This window comes from Electrona antarctica, assembly GCF_951216825.1.
Source record: "Electrona antarctica genome assembly, chromosome: 1".
NCBI classification, from domain to species: domain Eukaryota; kingdom Metazoa; phylum Chordata; class Actinopteri; order Myctophiformes; family Myctophidae; genus Electrona; species Electrona antarctica.
The window spans coordinates 56,504,123-56,525,363 of NC_136806.1; the positions used below are offsets into that span (position 1 = coordinate 56,504,123).

Here is a 21,241-nt window from a genome sequence, read left to right on the forward strand (position 1 = left end):
ACGGGAGTTGAATTTCAAACTTTTAGTACATGTTATTAGACACCTTTAGAAACACATTGGTGAAGAAATTTCTTGGTAACGATTTAGTTCCCAGGTTTGTCAAATACCTGATAAAATGCCCTTACTATTAGGGCAGAAACGAGAGTTATGCAGTCCTTACTATGAGCTTGGACAGTAAAGGTGAAGAAAGGTCAGAGACAAGGTGGAGGTTGGAGTAGCAGCGTGTAAAATGACATTATGGTTTAACCCGATGATTCTGAACACTTTACTGAGGAGGCTGAATGCAGTGATTGTGGTTAGTTATAGTTAGTTAGTTAGGCAGTTATTTATTTATATAAATACAGTTACAATACACAGAGCAAAAGGACATTAATTAAGTTTCACTAATTCGTTTCTAATGCTTCATCATCCTCTGTGGTTCACAGTGTTGTTTTTTGGCAGCAAATTTTGATTTTAGTTTTAGTCATAGTCTCTTGAATAGTTTTCATTTAGTTTTAGTCACCTGGAATGTTTTAGTGTCTAGTTTTAGTCGACTAAATGACACAATTTGTCCACTAAATCTACAGTTGATTTAGTCGACTAAAATGTATTTTGGCGGGTCTTGATGCCGTCATAATGACTGATTTTACGCGCACACAACGCGTCGCAGTTGTGTGCTTGTAGATCTGATATTTTCAGCATGCAACCGAGTCCACTAGTCCCTTCCTAACATTTTAGTCTAGTTTGTATCTGTTTTAGTCATCATAGCTTAGTTTCCATTTAGTTTCCATTTAGTTTTCGTCAGTGAAAAAAGGTAGTCGACGAACATTTTTCGTCTTAGTTTTAGTCGACAAAACTGGTGGTTCATAAGCTGTTGTCTCATGAACCAGACGTTCGTTCCCCTGCTGGACAAAGGATCAAATATTACCAGTCAGTGTTTATCTAGAGACAGAGTGCCCCCTTTACGCTGTGTTCAGAAATTCCCTCCCGTTTACCTTGCTCGCTAAAGAAAAAGATACAAAGAGAAATGGTCCGCAAAAACAAAAAGGATTACTGTCAGCGACTGACAGCTTTGGTGTTAGATCTATTCTACAGTAGTGTCGACTGCACCACCGCTATCCATTATTCATCAGAGCTCAGACAATCCGTGACTTTGATTGAACGCGAGAAACATCCCACATGACTCGACGAGAATTCCAAAGGCCCCCAGTCTCATAAAATATTACATAAATTCCCCTACCCATGAGAGCTCAACCGCAGTCAGTTTGTGGCAGGTTCTCAGGAGCATGTGACACCTCCTTCCGTCATGTTCCCCCAACATGCGCGCACACGCACGCACACGCACACGCACACACACACACACACACACACTCTTCCCTTAATCTTCTCTTGTCTGAACCAGCTCGGCAGGGGCTTTGGAAATTGGTGAAATTGAAAAGGGGGATTGGTCATTCCCATGGCATATGTATACTGTAGGTTGTCATAACAATGTTTAGTGGGTTCTACTTGTGGATGGGGATCAAAGCTGGGCTATGCTATCATCACCACACACAGTGAATGGACCCACTCAGTCTCTCTCTCTCTGGCCCCTCTTTCATTCCCGATGTGCATCACCACTTCCTGTTCATTTGAACAAATCTTTGTGCAAACGTTACAATCTGCAGCGGTGGGATGAAATCCAGCGTGCAAAGCCGCCGTTTGGCTGAATAAGACTCTCACAACATGGCTGCCTGTCAGGTAGTTTACGACAACAGACAGGCCTTATTCTTCCTAATTAATCACCACGGGTACAGTAGGGAGATAGAGTATAGAGAGAATGTATTAGGCACCATCGCAACTCGCACATCATGTCCGCAATATCAACCAGACCCCATAGGCATGGGTCTAGTTGACACTTCCAGAGTAAAAAAATGAAAATAAAATAAAAGGGTGTTAAATCAACATTCATGATTTTGGTGTTAATAATATAGTTGACGATGTACTGTACCTTAAATGGTTGCCTTGTCTGTGTGATGACACATGATTGCTTCTATAGATGATTTTGGATTACGGTATATTTTTGAGTGGTGCAACCACTCCTATAGACAGCCATGTGTGTGGCTGGGTCTGTCCCCGTGTCCGAGCACGGAAATGTGTGTGGCTGTGTCCGAGCACGGAAATGGCATTATAGCGTTTGTTCACCACCAAGTGTCACTGTTGCACAGCCTAACACACACAGGCCAGGGAGGAGGGCTTGTACAGTACAGTACAGTACAGTACAGTACAGTACAGTACAGTACAGTACAGTACAGTACAGTACAGTACAGTACAGTACAGTACAGTACAGTACAGTACCACTCACTTCAGACGGGTCTGATTTTTGTTGATTTGATGTGCTTTTAACATTTAGATTTGGGCATTAAAGTTGTCTAAATCTAGCCAACTGGTAGCCAACAGAGATATTACATGGTGTTCCATACCACACACACACAGTAGTAAAAGAAGGCATCTACAGTAGCGCTATGAGCATCCTCTCTGCATGTGAACATGGCCTGTATGAGGAGTTTTTCTCAATACATCCTTGGAGATCCTCTGTGCAGAATGTAATATCTGAGATTGCATATAGGGCTGTAGCAAGTGCTATATAAATCACTGCAGGCTCAGGTCAGTTTCATGGGAATTACATTACGGGGAGGATTCTCGGCGCATCAGCACACCCAAGATCAAGTGTGTGCACGTGTGTATACGTGGCAGTGATCTAAATGCATGTGCCTCTCTCTGCTGTGTGTGTGTGCGTGTGCGTGTGAGTGTGAGTGTGTGTGTGTGTGTGTGTGTGTGTGCGCGCACGCGCTTGGTTCATTTAAACGGAGCATTGAGCGGATATTAACCAGAAATGCAGCTGAGGAGCTAATGTCCTTTAGCATAAATGAGCTAATATAGCCATACATATATAGCCTGGCTAATAAGCCAGACTCAAATCACACTGTCGTGTGGTATTTGAGTCTGGAGATGCTGTGTATGGATCTTGTTTCCCGGGGGGCGGGTTCAAACATTTTCTCTTTCGCAATTGGTCAGAGCTACTGTCAGTCAAAGGTCTCAAGCATTGAACGTCACTGTACCAAAGCCCGACCATATTGCATACCGTGTCCCGATTGGCCACACCAGTTCTCTGGTGTAGGAAATGGGCGTACAATTGAGCCTCTCCAGATCGTAATCCGCCGGCAGACTTCTTTTTTTTTGCCAACGGCTGATTCGGTCTGGCTTATTAGCCAGGCTAATACATACATACCGTTACCCATATACAGCAGTACAGTATGTTTCTTTTTTTTCCTGATTTATGTTGCTTGTTTGAATGGCATGAAAGAAGTCACCAACACATCTTGTACTGTACCAGAGAGCTGAGATAGAAGCCCAGATTTACACGTTGCTCTCCAACACAAACAGAACCTATCATTGGAAACCTATAAAGGCCTGATTTATGCTTATAGTTGGGGCGGCAGTGACAAGGAAAGTTGTAGATCAGCTATTTCTGGTGTTACTGTACTGTATGTTGGCAACAAGTATAATTAAAAATCAGGCAAAATGGAAGCTCATACTGCATCATAACCATGTCTGGACCAGTACAGTAGCAGAGCTATGCTCTTGGGGGTATAGAAAACCTCAAATCAGGTTTAAAATGCTCTGCCTGCCGCCATAACATTCCGATTACATTTGTACTGTGTTCTTCCAAAAGCCAGAACATCTTGAATTATGTCCTACTAACTTGCCTTGCTGTTGTCATAGTGACTAGAAACTCACGTTTGGCTCATTACCATGCCTTGTGCTTCCCCTGTCTCGCTCTCAGCCTTACTGCAGTTCTGTTCTCATCTCACAAAGAACACACAAAATTACAAATCCAAATGGCCTATACTTCCACCTCAGGAATGTAATGCATGATATATCAGGGCGGCTGTGGCTCAGGAGGTAGAGCAGGCCGTCCAATGAGCCCTGGGTCGGCGGTTCGAATCCCGGCTCCTCCTGTCCACATGTCGAAGTGTCCTTGGGCAAGACACTGAACCTCCAATGAGTTGGTCGGTGTGAGCTCGCCGCTTCACCTTCCAATGTATGAATGAATGACATACAAATGACTACAAACACACTTCTCAAGTGCTACTCTAAACTTGAACTGAGATTTAAAGTTAATATAACGCTACGACAATGCCGCCTAAGAAGAACCTCTCTGCAGAGGATGGCGAGGAAATTAAAACGACATTGGAGTTTCTGGCGGAGGAGATCTCCACCATCAAACAACAGCAGCAAACCATCATGGACTTGGTGCGGGAGGTAAAGCTGCTAAAGCAGCAGAATGCGGAGAAGGACCAGAGAATGGACTACCTGGAGAACCGTGTCTCGGATCTGGAACAATACACCAGAATGAACGACGTTATTGTCACCGGGATCAAAATCAAACCGAGGTCCTATGCCGCGGCGGTGGCGGCGACTGCTAACGGGGGAGAGCCCAGCGAACAGGAGACTATCTCGGTGGAGCAACAGGTAGCAGCGTTCTTTCACGAACAAGGGATTGACATGGATTGCAACGACATTGAAGCCTGTCACACGCTTCAAAGGAAAAACGGTGAGGGGAAAACGACAGCAACAACAATAAAGTTTTTCATTCATTCATTCAATGAACCATTGTAAAGCGCTTTGAGCACTTGGAAAAGCGCTATAAAAAAATGCAATTCATTAATGGTGGCGAGCTCACACCGACCGACTCATTGGAGGCAATGTAGGGTCCAGTGTCTGGCCCAAGGACACTTCGACATGTGGACAGGAGGAGGAGGAGCCGGGATTCGAACCGCCGACCCAGCAATCATTGGACGACCGTCTCTACCTCCTGAGCCACAGCCGCCCGGTATATAGTATGATAACGGTTCTGCCCAGCCAACCTCAGGTGAATGTTACGCTGGACATTAAGAAAAGCTGATAGTCATACAGTACAATATCTGAACACAAACACACAGAAGAGAGAAGTTACAGGAGCACTACTGGTACCTGTGCTCATGGAAAGGAATAACATTCAAGAAAATATATTCTTATATATAAATAAAAGGTGTTTATTTCAATAGGTTTGATATATTAAAATATGTATTTGAATGTCAACGATAGAATTTATTCTACCTTTTTTTCTAACATTTATTTACGTATTTAGTTTAGGTCATAACTTTTTTTTTCTTCTTGATTCAAAATACACAGCTTGGACCCGTCACATTTTCGCAAATCTTCCCCAGTTGCGGAGTTGGTCAAAGACCAGTAGTATGTACAGTACACGTCTCCATTTACTGCAATCACACATGTGAAACACAGCATACACAGTAGAATGGCTGCATTACATGGGGAATTCTAGGAGGGCAGGTGGGAGTTGTGATAGGAAGGGCAGGGACGTGCAGAGTGCAGGGGGTGAAATCCCGTAAGAGGGCACTTTTGGACAAAAATAGCTGATCTACAAGCGCGCGACGCGTTGAGAGCTTGTAGATCAGCTATTTTCGGGGCGCAACCCCAGCACTCTTTAGCTAGTGGAGATGCGCCGGTGACGTATACGAAACAAAATTTGTTCAATGCAAAAAATGCCGAGTTCCAAGTTCATTCTCCTGAATGCTGCCGTCCGGCATGGCATGGAAAGGAGCATTTTTTTCTACCAATGCTGCATTCATTCGTGGTCTGGGAAAAGGGCAGTTGTTTTACAGACGGGGTAAAAGGGCAGGGGCTGAAGCCCCCTTTGATGTCTATGTGTGCACGTCCCTGAGGAAGGGAGACTGTGATTAGGACACTAGAGGATGATGGTTAAAGATGGCGGGTTAGTAGGGCATTCACTTCTAGTCATTTCTACTAGTTGACTAGTTGTTTAACTATACCCATTATGTAAAGAAAAGAAAAAACTAAAAAAAAAAGCATTTAAAGGTATATTCAGTGATTTCACTTAATTCAAATATCACTTATTCTTTCTTTGTTTTTGGATAACCCTCCCTACTATAAAGTGTGCTGACCATATAAGGAGTTCCTCCCTGTCCCCAGTGAGCCCCTGGGGTCAAAAAACCCTAGTTTCGGTTTGGGCTTTGGGTGGCAAAGCCGCCATCCAATCAGGATGAGAGGGGCCTTCCTCCATTCATGATCGAGTGGGGCGGGCCTTGGTGCACGTGCTGTTGGTTTGTTGTACTTCCCCCACTGTAGAGCGTGTGCATGTGCACATCTTGTTACCGGGGCGGACCGGGGTTTTTTCCAAATCACCCAAATCACTGAATGCTCCTTTAAACATTTAAAAACTGTGTACATTGGTGACTATAACTATAATCTTGAGGCCTACAAAAACGGGGAAAAAAACTTTTTTTATTTTCTTATCAACTAGTCAACTAGTACCAACAAGGTCGACTAGTGGATTTACTAGTCGACACTTAATGCCCTACGAGTTAATGGGTCTATTGGGGAGGTCAGATGAACGAGACTTTACCTGAAGGCTCAGCACTATGTTCTCTGGCTGTGTGTGAGGGCAGATCAGATCAGAATCAGATGGAAGAGGGCATGCAGAAGACAAACGCAATAACGCAGAGTCAAAGAAAGAGCAATAAAAGGGAGAGAAAAAGACACAAAATTCAAAAACATACAGTATGGATGAAATGAATAAAACAAAAAACAAAACAAATGAACTCAGTCCCGACATGCATGCCCATAATACTAGGCATGTAACGATTCATTGTACTTTTCAAATAAATTAAAATCAATTCTAACCTGTGGCAATTTAAATTGATTTACCGTAATACAAAAAAAAAAAAAAAAACACACGATGCAAACAGCAGAGGGCACATAAGAAAGAGGTTCTTTGTAAGAGAATTGATGAAAAAAAGTTTTATTTTTTTTTATTTTTTGGGGGGAACAGTTTTCAGTCATTTGCTACTGTATTGAAAAAGACAAGACAAAAAATAAAAAGAAGAAAATACTGGATTTGTGTAAGAGAAATAATATATATTTTGTTTAAATCATATCGTGAACCTATAGTAGTATCGTGATTCGAATCATATTGGGGGTTGAGTGAATCGTTACATGCCTGCCAGATACCAGTGCATGGAACATTACAGCAGTGCACACAGAGAAGACAGCAAAAATACATATAAGCTCTCATGCACCGGGCTGCTGTGTGTCCGAGTGCCACTTGGTATTGTCTGTTTGTATAGTGGACTGGACAATAGACTCAGAGAGCAGGCTGCGAACAACCATGGTTATCATTTATTTCTCCATCAGAATAAAATGTATTCTGATGGAGAAATAAACAACTCTCTCTGCAGCCAGCTGTCACGTTATAGTATTTTTAAAGTGCTGTGGAAGAAGGTTACAGAACTTCAAAGTCTAAAATGGTGGCAATTCGAGCTCCAACGGAAATAAATGAAACATGATTTATCAAGTCTCACAGTCTGTCACTGGCATCTCATTCATTGTGTTTGTTCACAGCTTCACTTCGCACATTGTGCCGGAGAAAATTTCATGTGCTCTCACCTTGGCTTTGGCAAGTTTTTACACACTGCTTCAAAAGCAAGCTGCATACTGTAGCCTACAGAGTAGCACCGACAGATCTATACATCATTTGTATCTTCTTAATTAGTGCATTTTATCAGAAAAGCTATGCAGCAAAGTAGAGAAACAGATCAAAATCTATTCTGAGCTCTCACACACACACACACACACACAAACGCTGTACATTTTCAAGTCGTACCTTTTGATATTCGGTCTGGAGGGCTCCAAACCTATCCTTGGCCAGGTTGGTAATAAGGTCTGTAAAAAGAATAAAAAATAAACACATTAAGAGCCATGTTGTTACTGGTGGTTATGGGTGACTAATCGTGTCAAACACAACGGGTATCACATACTTTCACTCCCACCATTTAGAAGCTTTCATGTTGAAATAGTGCCATTAGAGTGCAAGCAATTGCGTTGATGGCAGTTTCCCACGTCTGAATAAAATGACCACTTTTCTCTGACACGCAACATGATTTGTATTGCCCTGGAACCCAGACAAATCTGCCAGTGCAAAAAAATATATATTACAATATAGCCCTCGGTAGATTTGTATGCCAGTTGTTTTGCACCCCACACCATTAGGTATACAAGAATACCCTGGATGCAATCTGAAACACCTGTCCATTTTATAAAAATGATTAAAAACAAAATTATAGCCAATTATTTTCTCCCCTGGCAAAACACATATTATGTTTTGGGTTTTTTTCTCACTGTTTTGTGTTTCTTCAGACAATCTACTGATACAACAGTGTTGATTTTGTCGACTAAAAATCTTTCCACTGACGAAAACGAAATGGAAACTAAATGAAGACTAAGCTATGATGACTAAAATGTTAGGAAGGGACTAGTGGACAAGAGATCCAGTTTAAGTCATTTTACACTTGGTTGCATGCTGAAAATAGCCGATCTACAAGTGTAAAAAGAGTCATTACGACGGCATCAAGGCCCGCCAAAACACATTTTAGTCGACTAAATCACCCGCAGATTTAGTCGACTAAAATCTTATGACATTTAGTCGACTAAAACTAGACCAACACTAAAACATTCCAGGTGACTAAAATGTGACTAAAACTAACTGACTAGGACTAAAACTTGCTGCCAAAAACAACAACACTGTGATAAAATCATCATTATAAAACAATGACAATGAGCCTACAGTATTTCTGGTTGGGTTCATGTCCTCATCATGCATGGTGTTCCCCACTGTCTGCGTGGTATAACAACACAGCCAGAGACAGACATACTTCTCAGGGGTGAGAGGCTTTAGAAGAATAAAGATACAACACACAAGAGAGCTTTGCTCTCAGGAACAAATGACAGCATTGTCTTTTTGTGTTGTTTTAATCCATCATTCAAAGCATGACATTTTGTATTAGGAAGAATGTCCAAAAGCTTTTATTACACATACGTAGGGGGTTGCATTTAATGCATACTCCTTTTGCTTCATGGAGACTCTAAAGAGAAAGGGATAGTGCTCATTAATTTAGGAAACAACCAGTCACATTGTTTAAAGGAGCAATGTAGCATCCATTTATGCAGAAGCCACAATTATATGTTGTATCAAATGTTTTGTCTCTCTCAGACTTAATGTACAAGTGATGAAATTAGTTAGGCGATGCTTACGGCTAATTTACTACAAAGAAAATCACACGTGTGAACTGAGTGATGCAACTCCGTGTGGGGGTCCCCGGGGGTCCCCGGAACTTCTAGACCCACAGGAACGCGCCCAGGGGGCCGGGCTGGTTCCGGCGAACCGCCTCGGGTCCGAAACGGTTGAAAAATGACAGAGTTAATCCTGGTCTCTAAACTACCTCCCTGATGGAGGGGAAAGGAACTGGTCGGAATAACGTGTCCTTTCCACGCGCTACGTCCAGCCGGGGAAACTCATGAGGTCAGTCCGCTGCTGCCCCCCCCCCCCCCCCCAGGTTGGCAGAGGAAGTGTGTAGCGCCCATAGGATTACATTAGATAATTGACACTGGGTGAAAAGAAAATAGGTTGCAAAATCGTGGGATAAAAATTATAGAAAAAACAAAAATGACAGAGTTACCATGTGGGGGTCCTCTACTGTACTGTATACTGTCACTGTACTGTACTCATGTCACACCCGAAATCACGTAATGGCTGCTAAAAGCTCAACAGCGCCACATGGCTGCTAAAAACGTGCGTCGACATGTGTCCATGTCCACACCGACAGTCATTTCATCTTCTTGGAAGTACAGTAGTAACTGTATAAAGATGCTTTAGTTTCACCGTGAGACACTTGACTGGACCACAAAGCCTTGCTACTGTAGTTGAACGCCCGGGGATGTGAACCTGGGTCTCCCACGAGGATTTTTGATTGATGATTGATTTTTTTCATGTCTGTTATGTGTCCTGCACACAAATTGGGCTCCATCTTGCGCCACCCTTAACCCTAAACTTATTTGCCATTTTTTACTAATTTGTTCAACTAGCCGATCTACATCTACACGTTGTGAGCTTGTAGATCAGCTATTTGAACTATTTTAAAGCCATTTTGGGCGGGAACCCTTTTTGGTGTTTTAAGCATTATGTTATGCTTTAGCTATTTTTGAAAAATCGTGAAAATGTGGCGCAAATCTTTATATATATTTTTTCAGAGCGAACGTTTTTAGCTCAAATCTTTGCTTCTGGGGGGTCCCTGGCACAACATATTTTGAGATGGGGGTCGGAGGCCAATTTCATATAATTCTGGGGGTGGTTTGAGAACCACTGACATAGAAACAGAGGTTTTTCAGAAAACTGTTTGTAGAATCGTCCTAAGGTCTAAATGGGTTAAAATGTTTTTTTAAATAGTAAAAAATGGCAAATAAGTTTAGGGATAAGGGTTAAGGTGGTGGCGCAAGATATAGCCCAAAATGCCCAACCCTCACAGGTTTAATCAGACACTACTCTCTTATATCATCATATTTAGGGCAATACAACTAAAAGTGAACCTCATTTTTCAATTTCACCAAGTTCACAAAAGCTCTTCCTTGTGGAAAGCCAACATCTCATCCACTAGCCCAAAGATGGGGAATTCCCCGGGGGAGATATTAGGCTTGCTTGGCCATCAGACAGATCAGGTCCCGAGCCACTCTGACATAACAGTCCGTATATGAGAAGCATTTACTTTGGGAGATAAGTCCAGGATCATTTTGTTTTTGAAAGATGAAAGCAGCGCTGCTCCTGGAACAGACCGCTGCACTGACAGCTCAGAATACCCTCGGACAGTGTTGCCATGTCTGCCTTATTATAAGCCACTTCGGGCTTCTTGTTCTGTTAAGTTGCTTGTAAATATTGTAAAATAAGCCAAATATGGCATTGGCGGTAACAGGCTCGTTTCTAAAATGCACATTTTGGGCTTATATAATATGTTGTGCCAGGGACACACCGAAAATAGCAGATCTACTGTACAATACAAGCTCACATTGCAACGACCTATAGTCGCTTCTATTGGGCTTGTTTTCATAGAAGCTCATTTCATTTGTCTCGCAAAATCTGGCATCATCACTGCCCCCAGAACGTCCTCCAACCTCCAACTGAACCCGACCAGCGAAGGAATGCTGACCAACAGAACCAAAACCAGCGGAAACCCAACAGCCTTTTAGTTACACAAAACAGCTCTCTATCGTTGAGGAGCTAGGAGGCTCACTTTAAACAGCAGTACATAAATTAGAATCAGATATCATCTTAAAATATCCCTAAAGCAGCACTGTTTTTCTCCAAGCACACACATTTCAAGAGGTGTTCTTTTATTCATGATGTGCTAGCTGTGTCAGTCAGAGGAAGAGACGGAATGCTAAAACATACCGGGTGACGGCGGGGGGAGTCATTTCCATAAACTGTTCCCCAAGTTCTTCAATCAAACCTCTCTCTCTTCACACAGCAAGGCGCCTACTAGCTTTTACACTTTTTGCAAAACACATATATTTACTAATACAGAGGAGAGGATGATAATGGACTGCGTAAAGATACCTGGCGTGGATTGTCGAGGAGATAAACCGATGTGTGCAAAATAATTTGATAAAAGGTGTTTAACTGGTTCAGACCGTACGACGCGTGGGCACGACATAATGTGCCCACACGTCGACGGGTTGCTAGGACGTGTGTACACGTACTAGCACATTTTCCTTGATATCAAACGAGGAAAATATTCAGATTTTCATTTTTTTGAGTTGGCCTCCAAGGCCACCATACTCCTTGCTCTTCGCTTATCCGCGGTCCCGTTCACTTCCCTGTTTACCGCCGCAGAAATAATTCCTCGTATCTCCTAATCTAGGGAGCTTGATCAGATGGATATACTAAACTCTTCATTTCTGACTTCAACATGCCTCTCGTTCAAAATATGAAGCGAGCGATCAGCGACTTTTATCGGAATCTTAGCGAGGTAAGCAAGCAAAAATATGTCTCCCGTTCTTTTTCCGGAACGGAAGGGGGGGGGGGGGGGGCTTACAGAGTAAAAGCGGACATATCTTCCCGGAACCCCCGAGCTTCTATTTTGAAAGAAATCCCACGACACGCGCTGTCAGGCCAGAGCCTATAATGTGGCATGCGCCTGGACCGCTAGGCCAGCGGACGGGCGCCCCAGAGACATCAGTCTATCTGATAAAGTAGTTCATGGTATCAACTATGCTTACGTAGATGAGTGATTCACCACATGTATACAGTACATGGTGGGTCAGGCAGATAAGGTCATAATTCATGACAACCAGTCCATGACATCAGTCATCAACAGCACGCACGCATGCGTTTTCCTTTTTTTTGTACAGTGTACACTGTACATGGACCATGGTGACATCAATTATTGATAACAAAGCTTCTAATATATTATTTATGCCCCAAAATCTATACATTTCACACTATTAAGGCAACCGGCCGGTTCCACGCGCTGCACAAGGTGCCCCTTTTTTTCACTTGAGCACATGCCCCTCTAAATGTCTGTGCACGCCACTGTACCATCAGATAAATGGATAAGATGTTCTGTAATTCTGTGGTTGGTAAACATGATCAAAAAGCTGTTGTATAGGACAATTACCTAACTTTTCATTCAAGTCTCAGACCAGTAGGTCACCCCTCCCTCCACCCTGCATTTATCTTTCAGTAGGTTAGCAGCCATACCTTCAAACGGCCTATGGCAAAAGCTATTGTGCGTTAGTGGGTCAGTGTAAAGCGATGCAGGCATTCGCAGGAAAAAAAAACAGGCAACGTAGACAATAAAAGGCGTACTAATCTGAGCTAATATGTCACTTTTCCCCCATTCTGATGGGTGTCGGGTTCCATTAATTCTGGGCGGGAACCCCTTTTGGTGTTTCAAGCATCATGCTATGCTATAGCTATTGAAAAATAGCAGATCTACAAGCTCGTAGCGAGTGCCACGCTACGAGCTTATAGATCTGCTATTTTTGAAAAATGTGGCGTAAATCTTTGAATGTATATTATTTCAGAGCGAACGTTTTTTAACTCAAATCTTTGCTTTTCTGGTCCCTGGAACAACATATTTTCAGATGGGGGGGGGGGGGGGCAATTGTACATAATGGGGGTCCTTGACATGAAAATGTTTGAGAACGACAAATATGGGTTTTTCAGAAAACGGTCAGGATTTAGAAGGCATTTGTAGAATCGTCCTCAGATCTAAATGGGTTCAAAATGAAAGGAGAAAAAAAAGCTCTGTCTGACCTGGTTTTGCAGGAGCACTCTAACCAGAGTGGAAACTTCCCAAGTAACTTTTGAACAATGAAAACCTGAATATAAACCCTGCCCAGTCAATGACAGGCTAGCCTCGGAAACCCAGCCGCTTTTATTTCCAGGGAGAGAAAAGAAGTCTGGGGCCGAGTCCGAGCTGATTTCTGATCGTCTGCACCTTTGTTAAATTGACGTACACACACACACACACTCCTCTCTCTCTCTCTGTCACTCTAATTAATTAGTCTCATGTCCAGCAGCTGTGCCTAGTTTCTCCCTGCCTATGCCATACAAAGCATAGGTGAGTTCCATAGGGTGAGTTCCAGTCTAATGACAGGCAGTCGTTGTCGATACATTTCCAAATGTGAAAAGTGGGTGACATCACTATTTAAGGTGTGTTCTATCTAGACCTGGGTGGAAAGTTTTTCCAACTTTTTTACAATCCAAGTCACACCAATGAGCAGTGGTGGAAAAAGTACTCAATTGTTTTACTTAGGTAAAAGTATATCAATACTGCAATTTAGAAGTATTCATATTGCAGAATGTCCCATTTCAGTTCAAAATGTGTAGAAAATCTATTGAAAATAGCGGATCTACAAGCTCACAATGCATCGCGTTGCGACGCATTGTGAGCTTGTAGATCGGCTATTTTCAAATGAAGTGGTTAATGTATGTTTTCTAATCAGATTTTTAATCGCCAAAGTAACTAGTAAATACATTTTTAAATAATTGTAGTGGAGTAAAAGTAAAAATCTTGGCTCCGAGATGTAGTGGAGTAGAAGTAAAAGTACTGGAAATTGGAAATACTCAAGTAAAGTACAAATACCTCAAAATTGTACTTAAGTAAAAGTACTTAGTTACTTTCCACCACTGCCAATGAGCATGTCAAAATGTCAAAAAAGAAAAGCACACTGCATTCATGGCAAAAACATAAAAACAGATCTGCAATGTTCACTAGTTTGTGTCCCAGGCAAACGTAGACTCTCTCTTTTGGGTGTCGACTTGAAAGGTTTGGGAACAACAACTGCTCTAAGAGACTTTATCGGTTCATAATGTACAAGCAGTGTTGTTTTTGGCAGCAAATTTCTATTTTAGTTTTAGTCATAGACAGTCTCTTGAATAGTTTTCATTGAGTTTTTGTGACATTTTAGTCACCTGGAATGCTTTGACTAGTTTTAGTCGACTACATATTATAATATTTTAGTCGACTAAAATGTATTTTGGTGGCCGCCAACATTATTCCAACCAATTCCATTCCCCTCCACCCGGCACCCCGGCTGACCAGGGGGAGGCAGTATAGAGACCAGGATTACGGCATGTTTTTTGTGAGGGTACCTACCCTTAGGGCAGTGGTTCCCAAACTGTTTCATGTCAAGGACCCCCAAATTGACACTAATTATATTTGAAAAGATATGCCAGGGACCCCCATAAGAGAAGATTTTTACGGCTCTAGCAGTGATTCTCAACCAGTTTAATTTCAAGGACCCCCCAGTTTAACATGCATTAGTCTACAGACCCCCATTTAATGGCATTTCTATGTCTGGGACCCCCTAATTGTAACATGAATGTTAATTTAACTCCGAGTGTACAAATGGATCCAAATGGACCCGTTAGGGTCCATCTGGATCCATTTGTACACTCTCAGAGTTACAGACCCATAAGGGTCCATTTGGTTCCAAACTATAATTTAGCTGGGGACCCCCTGGAACTCCCTCAAGGACGCCTGGGGGTCCCCCGGACCCCACTTTGGGAACCACTGCCTTAGGGGACACGGGGAGAATATAGAAACTCCACACAGAAAGGCCCTTCCGCAAATCCCACCTATAGGTTCCCCCGGCAGGAATTGAACCTGGGACCTTCTCTAGCTGTCGAGACAACAGCGCTACGGACTGCACCACCATACCAATCTTTTTTTATAAAAACGTTTTTATTTTTTATCAATTACACACCCCATGAAGCCTTGAATTCAACTCATTCAACTACTCCTATAAGTCCAAGCTATCCTATTAGCAAGACTTTATCTTATCTCTATCTTCATACAAGACGATAAAGAACTACAACAGACTTAAAGTATGATGCCTGATGGGTAATCCTCTCAACAGGCCCCCCCTGGGTGTCCATGCGCGGGCGGGGTTAATAATTGATTTGAGCAAAGCATCCATGCAATTAAGCCTACGCATTTTGAGATAAAATACAACTTTAAATACCCAGTTCATCTGTTGCATGACTGAAGATTAGCGCTGAATGGTTCCTGTGTTGGTGGAACAAATAGAATGCCATTAGACTTGTAATGCCTTCCTCCCTCCACCCAGCGTATCCACCTCAGAGTAATATCGTAAGAGAGTGACGACACTAGCGTTGACTCTCATTGTAACAATGGAATGCGGAAGTGCTCATTCTATCTCAATGGGATAGTTCCAGCCATAGGAGCAATGTGTGGAACTATAGCCCATATAGGCACCCGCTTTGCGGCGAGATCAAAGCGTGTCGTTACTCTCCTACTCTACACTCTGATCCACCTGACCAGTTGAATACAGTAGCTCATAAAAATGCCCGTGATGATCGGGTCACAACATTGCTCGTAACATTTTCTGCTCTTATTAAAAGAGGCTGGTCTGTTCCCCCTCAGTGACTATGAGAAAGAAAACAGGTGCAAAGACAAAAGGATTCAATTCTAGGCAGACGAAAAATGTTCGTCCACTGACGAAAACTAAGCTATGATGACTAAAACTAAGACTAAATACGTTGACAATTTCGTCAACATATAAAAACTAGAGTAAAATGTTAGGAAGGGACTAGTGGACAAGAGATCCAGTATAAGTAAAAGACAAGTCATTTTACACTTTGCTCCATGCTGAAAATAGCAGATCTACAAGCTCACAACGCGTCGCACTATGACGCGTTGTGAGCTTGTAGATCGGCTATTTTCAGCAAGTGTAAAATCAGCCATTACGGCAGCATCAAGGCCCGCCAAAACACATTTTAGTCGACTAAACCACCTGTAGATTTAGTCGACTAAAACTAGACTAACACTAATACATTCCAGGTGACTAAAATGTGACTAAAACTAAGTCAAAACTATTCAAGAGACTATGACTAAAACTAAAATAGAAATTTGCTGCCAAAAACAACACTGATTCTAGGCCAGCTATAGCAGCTTTGTGGATTCAGACGGGGCCCTGCAATATAGTGTCTCTAGCACTGACTAAGCCAACACCATTATCACCGTCTGACGAACGAGTCAGCAAGTGGGGGCGCAGTATTTGCCTTTGGACATGCCATGACACATGGCTGTACGTGGTGGAGAATGCCTTGGTTCCTTCTTTTTTTTTTGAGTGGTGCAACCACTCCAAGGAACAGCAATGTCCCCATGTCCCAATGTCACGATGTTTATAGAGTACCAGTAGGGGCAAAAGTGGCGCTGTTGTGCTACAAACAGAGAGAGAGAGAGAGAGATAGTGTTGCACTGTTGCCTGCTAATTACAGAGAGAGAGAGAGAGAGAGAGAGAGAGGGGGGGGGGGGGGGGGGGGGGGGGGGGGGAGAGGTGTCTGCTAAATGCTAATTCCCCCACACAGTAACTCTGTCATTTCTCCACCGTTTCGGACGTGGGGCGGCTCGCCGGAAACCGGGCTGGCACCCTGGGCGCGTTCCTGTGGGTCTGGAAGTTCCGGGGACCCACCGGGGACCCCCACACGGAGTTGCACCACTCAGTTCACACGCGTGTGATTTTTGTTTTTTAGGGGATGGACTCTTCAGCCTCATCCAACAACCGTACAGATTTTCAACAGAAAAATGCATCACAGAGGGAGTATAAGAGGACAGTCCCTCTAAAGCTACAGTATACGCCCCGTGGAAGACACTGTGTTGTCCAAACCGGTCAACGTCTAGTGGCATTTCATTGCTTTTTGTACTATGTATACTGTAGTCCCCTGTCAACCTATATTAACCCATTTAGACGGGCTCATAGCGTGCCACGCTTGTAGATCTGCTATTATGTTAACATAATGCTTAAAACACCAAAGGGGTTCCCGCCCTGAAGTCCTTGCTCGAGCGTGCTTGAAGTTTGACCGTTTTGATGGGACCCCTCTTCTGTTTTGACTTTGTGAGCACCTCAACACCACCTGGACTGGAGTCGTCACCCATGTGAACTCTAAGAAGCACTCGAACGGACGAACGCTCACCTTTGTTTGCTTGAAAATGCATCAACTGAGTACTATGCGTTACCCCATTATGTCTCTCTAGGACACGTGACTAAGAGATGACAGACATGACTCGCGCTAATCCGGAGCTGCAGGAACAAAGTGCAGGAAAGTCTCAATGATAACATCACTTTAACTACAGAAATCCAGACGTATCACACCACGCAGCCCTTAAGGGGAAAGCTTATCACCTTTTCCGACAGGAGATTGGAGAGCTTCCTCTAATGGATACTACCACCAAGATGTCATCTCTAAATGCCTGCCGGGGGTCAACCGCGGAGGTGTCATCGTGTCATTATTCCGACGGCCCATTTTTTCCGACATCCCGTTGGTCTGACTAACCCCATTATAACGAACGCTATCCCTATAACCTCACACTGACCTAGTGGTCGGAACAATGGGAATTATGAGTCGGGATGGGCAACGTGTGAGGAGTAATAAGGATGAACTAGGACTGACAAAACAACAAACCAAAGATCTACAGTATAGCACAAACAATCTCAAATACAAATATACCATCTTACTTCATTTTCAAGGTATATTCAGTGATTTCACTAATTCAAACAATACTTTTTTTTTTTTTAAATAATCCTCCTTACTATAGAGTGTGCTGACCATATAAGGAGTTCCTCCCTGTCCCCAATACCCCTGGGGTCAAAAAACGTTTCATTTTTGGCCCAGCCATCATCCAATCAGGATGAGAGGGGCCTTCCTCCAATCATGATTGAGTGGGGGTGGGCCTTGGTGCACATGCTGTTGGCCTGTTGCACGTCTCCCCACTCAGAGCCTTAGATATAGACAGAGTTACGCAAACTGCGTTCACTTCATGGGGCTTCAGTCCAATGGCGGCTCTCCTACATAGACTTCTATTGAGAATGGGGACGAACCAACTGGGACAAGTCCTGGACCGGAAGTAGGCAGAAATGCATTGGACTCAGGCAACAGCCCAGCTTTAATGATCTTAAATCCCTTTATTTTAGATTGTTTTGTAGTAATCGTACAACATAAACAATAAATAGACTTTAGTTGTTACTGTACAATACTTTAAAACAGTTGTCATGTTGCACACATGCTTAAAATAGCTCTTATTTGCGCCGCCCTCGTTGACAACAATGCATTTCCGACCCAAGCTTGTCTCAGTTCAGGCTGCATGAACAGCACTCGGGCGCTAGGTTTCTGCCCCCCTCAATATCGTACCTCTTCTATTAGATGGCTCTGCCCCCACTGCAGAGCGTGTGCATGTGCACATCTTGTTACCGGGGAAGACCAGGTTTTTTTTTTCTCCAAATCACCCAAATCCCTGAATGCTCATTTAAACCAAGAGATCATGATGAATGAAGGATATACAAACAAAGCTCGCCGCTCCTTCCGATCCCTACGAGAAATACTGGTGCATGGTGACAACAATAACTACAAAGCATGAAATATTTACTAAATAAATTGCTCCAAATATTTACAATAAGTGTTCCAAATGTTTTACACTGAATTCAGTGACAGTACGGACCCTAGGAAAACAGCTCAACGACTGTCATGATCTGGCCACTCAAAGACACTGCATTCCAATTGTCCAATCACAATGTTGAAGAAGCCGTAAACTGAACTTCCCTCCCGTGGGATCTAAGGAATATATGGTTCATATACTTATCATGGTCACAACAACACCAGGGCTAGTGTGCACTCATGTAAACGTGCCAGAGTGAACAGCGCAGCTTGGAGCTCTCTTTTTTTAAATATACTTTATATAATTTACTGTGTGGAACAGCCTCCACTTATAGTATCAAACTGTCCAAAATCTAGAGGGGCTCTTTAAGAGGCCATATCAGTGCTCATCTATTGTATTATTGGGAAAGATCAAAAAATGAGTATTACGCTGTTCTCCGGAACCACCACAAAAGGCTCTGGTCAGGCTCTGCCAGTGGGCCTAATGAGCCAACGTCCCCTCACCTGTGCAATTTCCAGCCTTTGCCTCAGCCAATTGATTGCCATGGCAACCCCACACCTGCAAATTGATTACTTAACCACTCCAGTTTGCACTCACAGGCAGACACTAGGTGCGTTTCCATAAAGCCTTTTTTTTGCGCATTAAGGTTCTTTCGCAAAATCTCCTGGATGGAAACACCTCAAAATGCGCATAAGTCTGCATTTTTCGCAAAAACACTTTTTCGCTAGAAGGTGGCGGATTTTGGGGCTATATCGAAAAAGTGAAATGCGCAAATGGGTTATGAAAACACTTGCGGAAAATATTTCTAATTAGAAAGCATTGAACTCGCATTATATCGCTTTTAACAGTTGGAAAAGAAAAAAACACACACGATGGTGAGTATAGTGGACTTGTGGAGTGATCGAACGAGAGGGTGGGTGGGATGTGGATACATAAATTATTAAATTTACACACTCGAGTCTCGAAGCCTCTGTCTGCAGGCTGAGGCTCTTTTGCTCTCCCCGGTGAGGGCGTTCGCCGTTGATCATGAAGTTAGATCGGTGATATTTCTCCTAAACAGCGGAACGAAACGGACGAGAGGTGACTAGTCAAAATGGAAATGTACTGTCAAGTCGCAGGGCAGGGGTCCCGATCGTCCCTGTACAATGAAACTATACCAGCCCCTGTCTAGACAAAAACACACGCCTATTTATTTAACAGACAGCCTGTTTGAAAGACAGCCTGTCCCAGTGGCCAATCTGGACAGCGGACTTCATGCAGACCAACTTGAATAGCTGGCACTGGCAAAATAGCGCCATCTAGGCCTACTGCTTATTTAATATCTCCAAAGAAGTGCATTTTGTCAGTGGATGGAAACAAGAAAAATACGCTTTTCTTTTTTCGAATTACTTACTTATTCGCTTCCTATTTTCGAAATGTTTTGATGGAAACCCACCTACAGACAGATACAGAGATCTCCATGTGGACACAGACAGACAGTTAAAACGGGTGCTATGACAACGGGTATTATTAGGTTCCCAAGTTGCATCGTTCTCAAGTAGGCCGATGGGCACGTACAGGTCTAGTTATTCCAAGGAGTGGTTATACAAATGAATAGTGGGCTCCGATTGGTCACCCACAACTCTGGGATGAGCGAAATGTCAAATCAAACCGAGGAGTGCCAGATGGACCACTCTGCCCAGGGCTACATGATTCGTCTGGTTTCCAGGCTATATGGCAGGTCACCAACATCGTCATCAGCAAGTGACAGATGGAGTGAAGTGGCAGTAGTTGGTTCAAATGTCAGACTCATTAACCCCTTTTGGGCGGGAACCCCTTTTGGTGTTTTAAGCATTATATTATACTTTAGCTATTGGAAAAATAGCAGATCAACAAGCTCATAGCGCGGCACCGAGTGTCGCGCTATGGGATTGTCTGCTATTTTTTGAAAAATCGTGAAAATGTGGCGCAAATCTTTGAATATATTTGCTTCTGGGAGGTCACTGGAACATCATATTTTCAGATGGGGGTCGGCGGCCAAATACAGATAATTCTGGGGGTCCTTGACATGAAATAGTTTGAGAACCACTGACATAGAAACATAGGGTTTTTCAGAAAACTGTCAGGATTTAGAAGACATTTTGTAGAATCGTCCTCAGGTCTAATTAAAGATAAGGGGGGGGGGGGAGAGATGCTACAAGATTGATGAAGAACCTTTATTTCCCTTTTTTGGAGTTGTTGTTGTTGTTGGTGATCTGCTGAATTGAGGATTATTCCATCCCTGCACCCGTAGCACAGTAAATCACTGGGAGACAGCAGCAGCTAAATGCTTATTCGGCCATACGGTCCTACGTGCTGAGATAGTACGAAAAACAGAACAAATGAGCAAACTAAAGTCTTTAGTCACCCTAATGAAGGCATTGTTGCTGCAA

General features: G+C 43.1%; 1 protein-coding gene across 3 annotated transcripts in view; it reads right to left on the reverse strand.

Moving 5' to 3' along the window:
- The window catches only part of LOC306921564 (prominin-1-A-like), a 107,380-nt gene that overhangs the window by 61,091 nt on the left and 25,048 nt on the right, over positions 1–21,241 (reverse strand). For all 3 annotated transcript variants that reach the window (XM_079498742.1, XM_079498744.1, XM_079498743.1), the window contains exons 2-3: positions 7,703–7,761; positions 6,446–6,472 (exon numbers count right to left, since the gene is read on the reverse strand). In XM_079498742.1, coding sequence (XP_079354868.1) covers positions 6,446–6,472; positions 7,703–7,761 — 86 coding nt within the window. The remainder of the gene's footprint in view (positions 1–6,445; positions 6,473–7,702; positions 7,762–21,241) is intronic.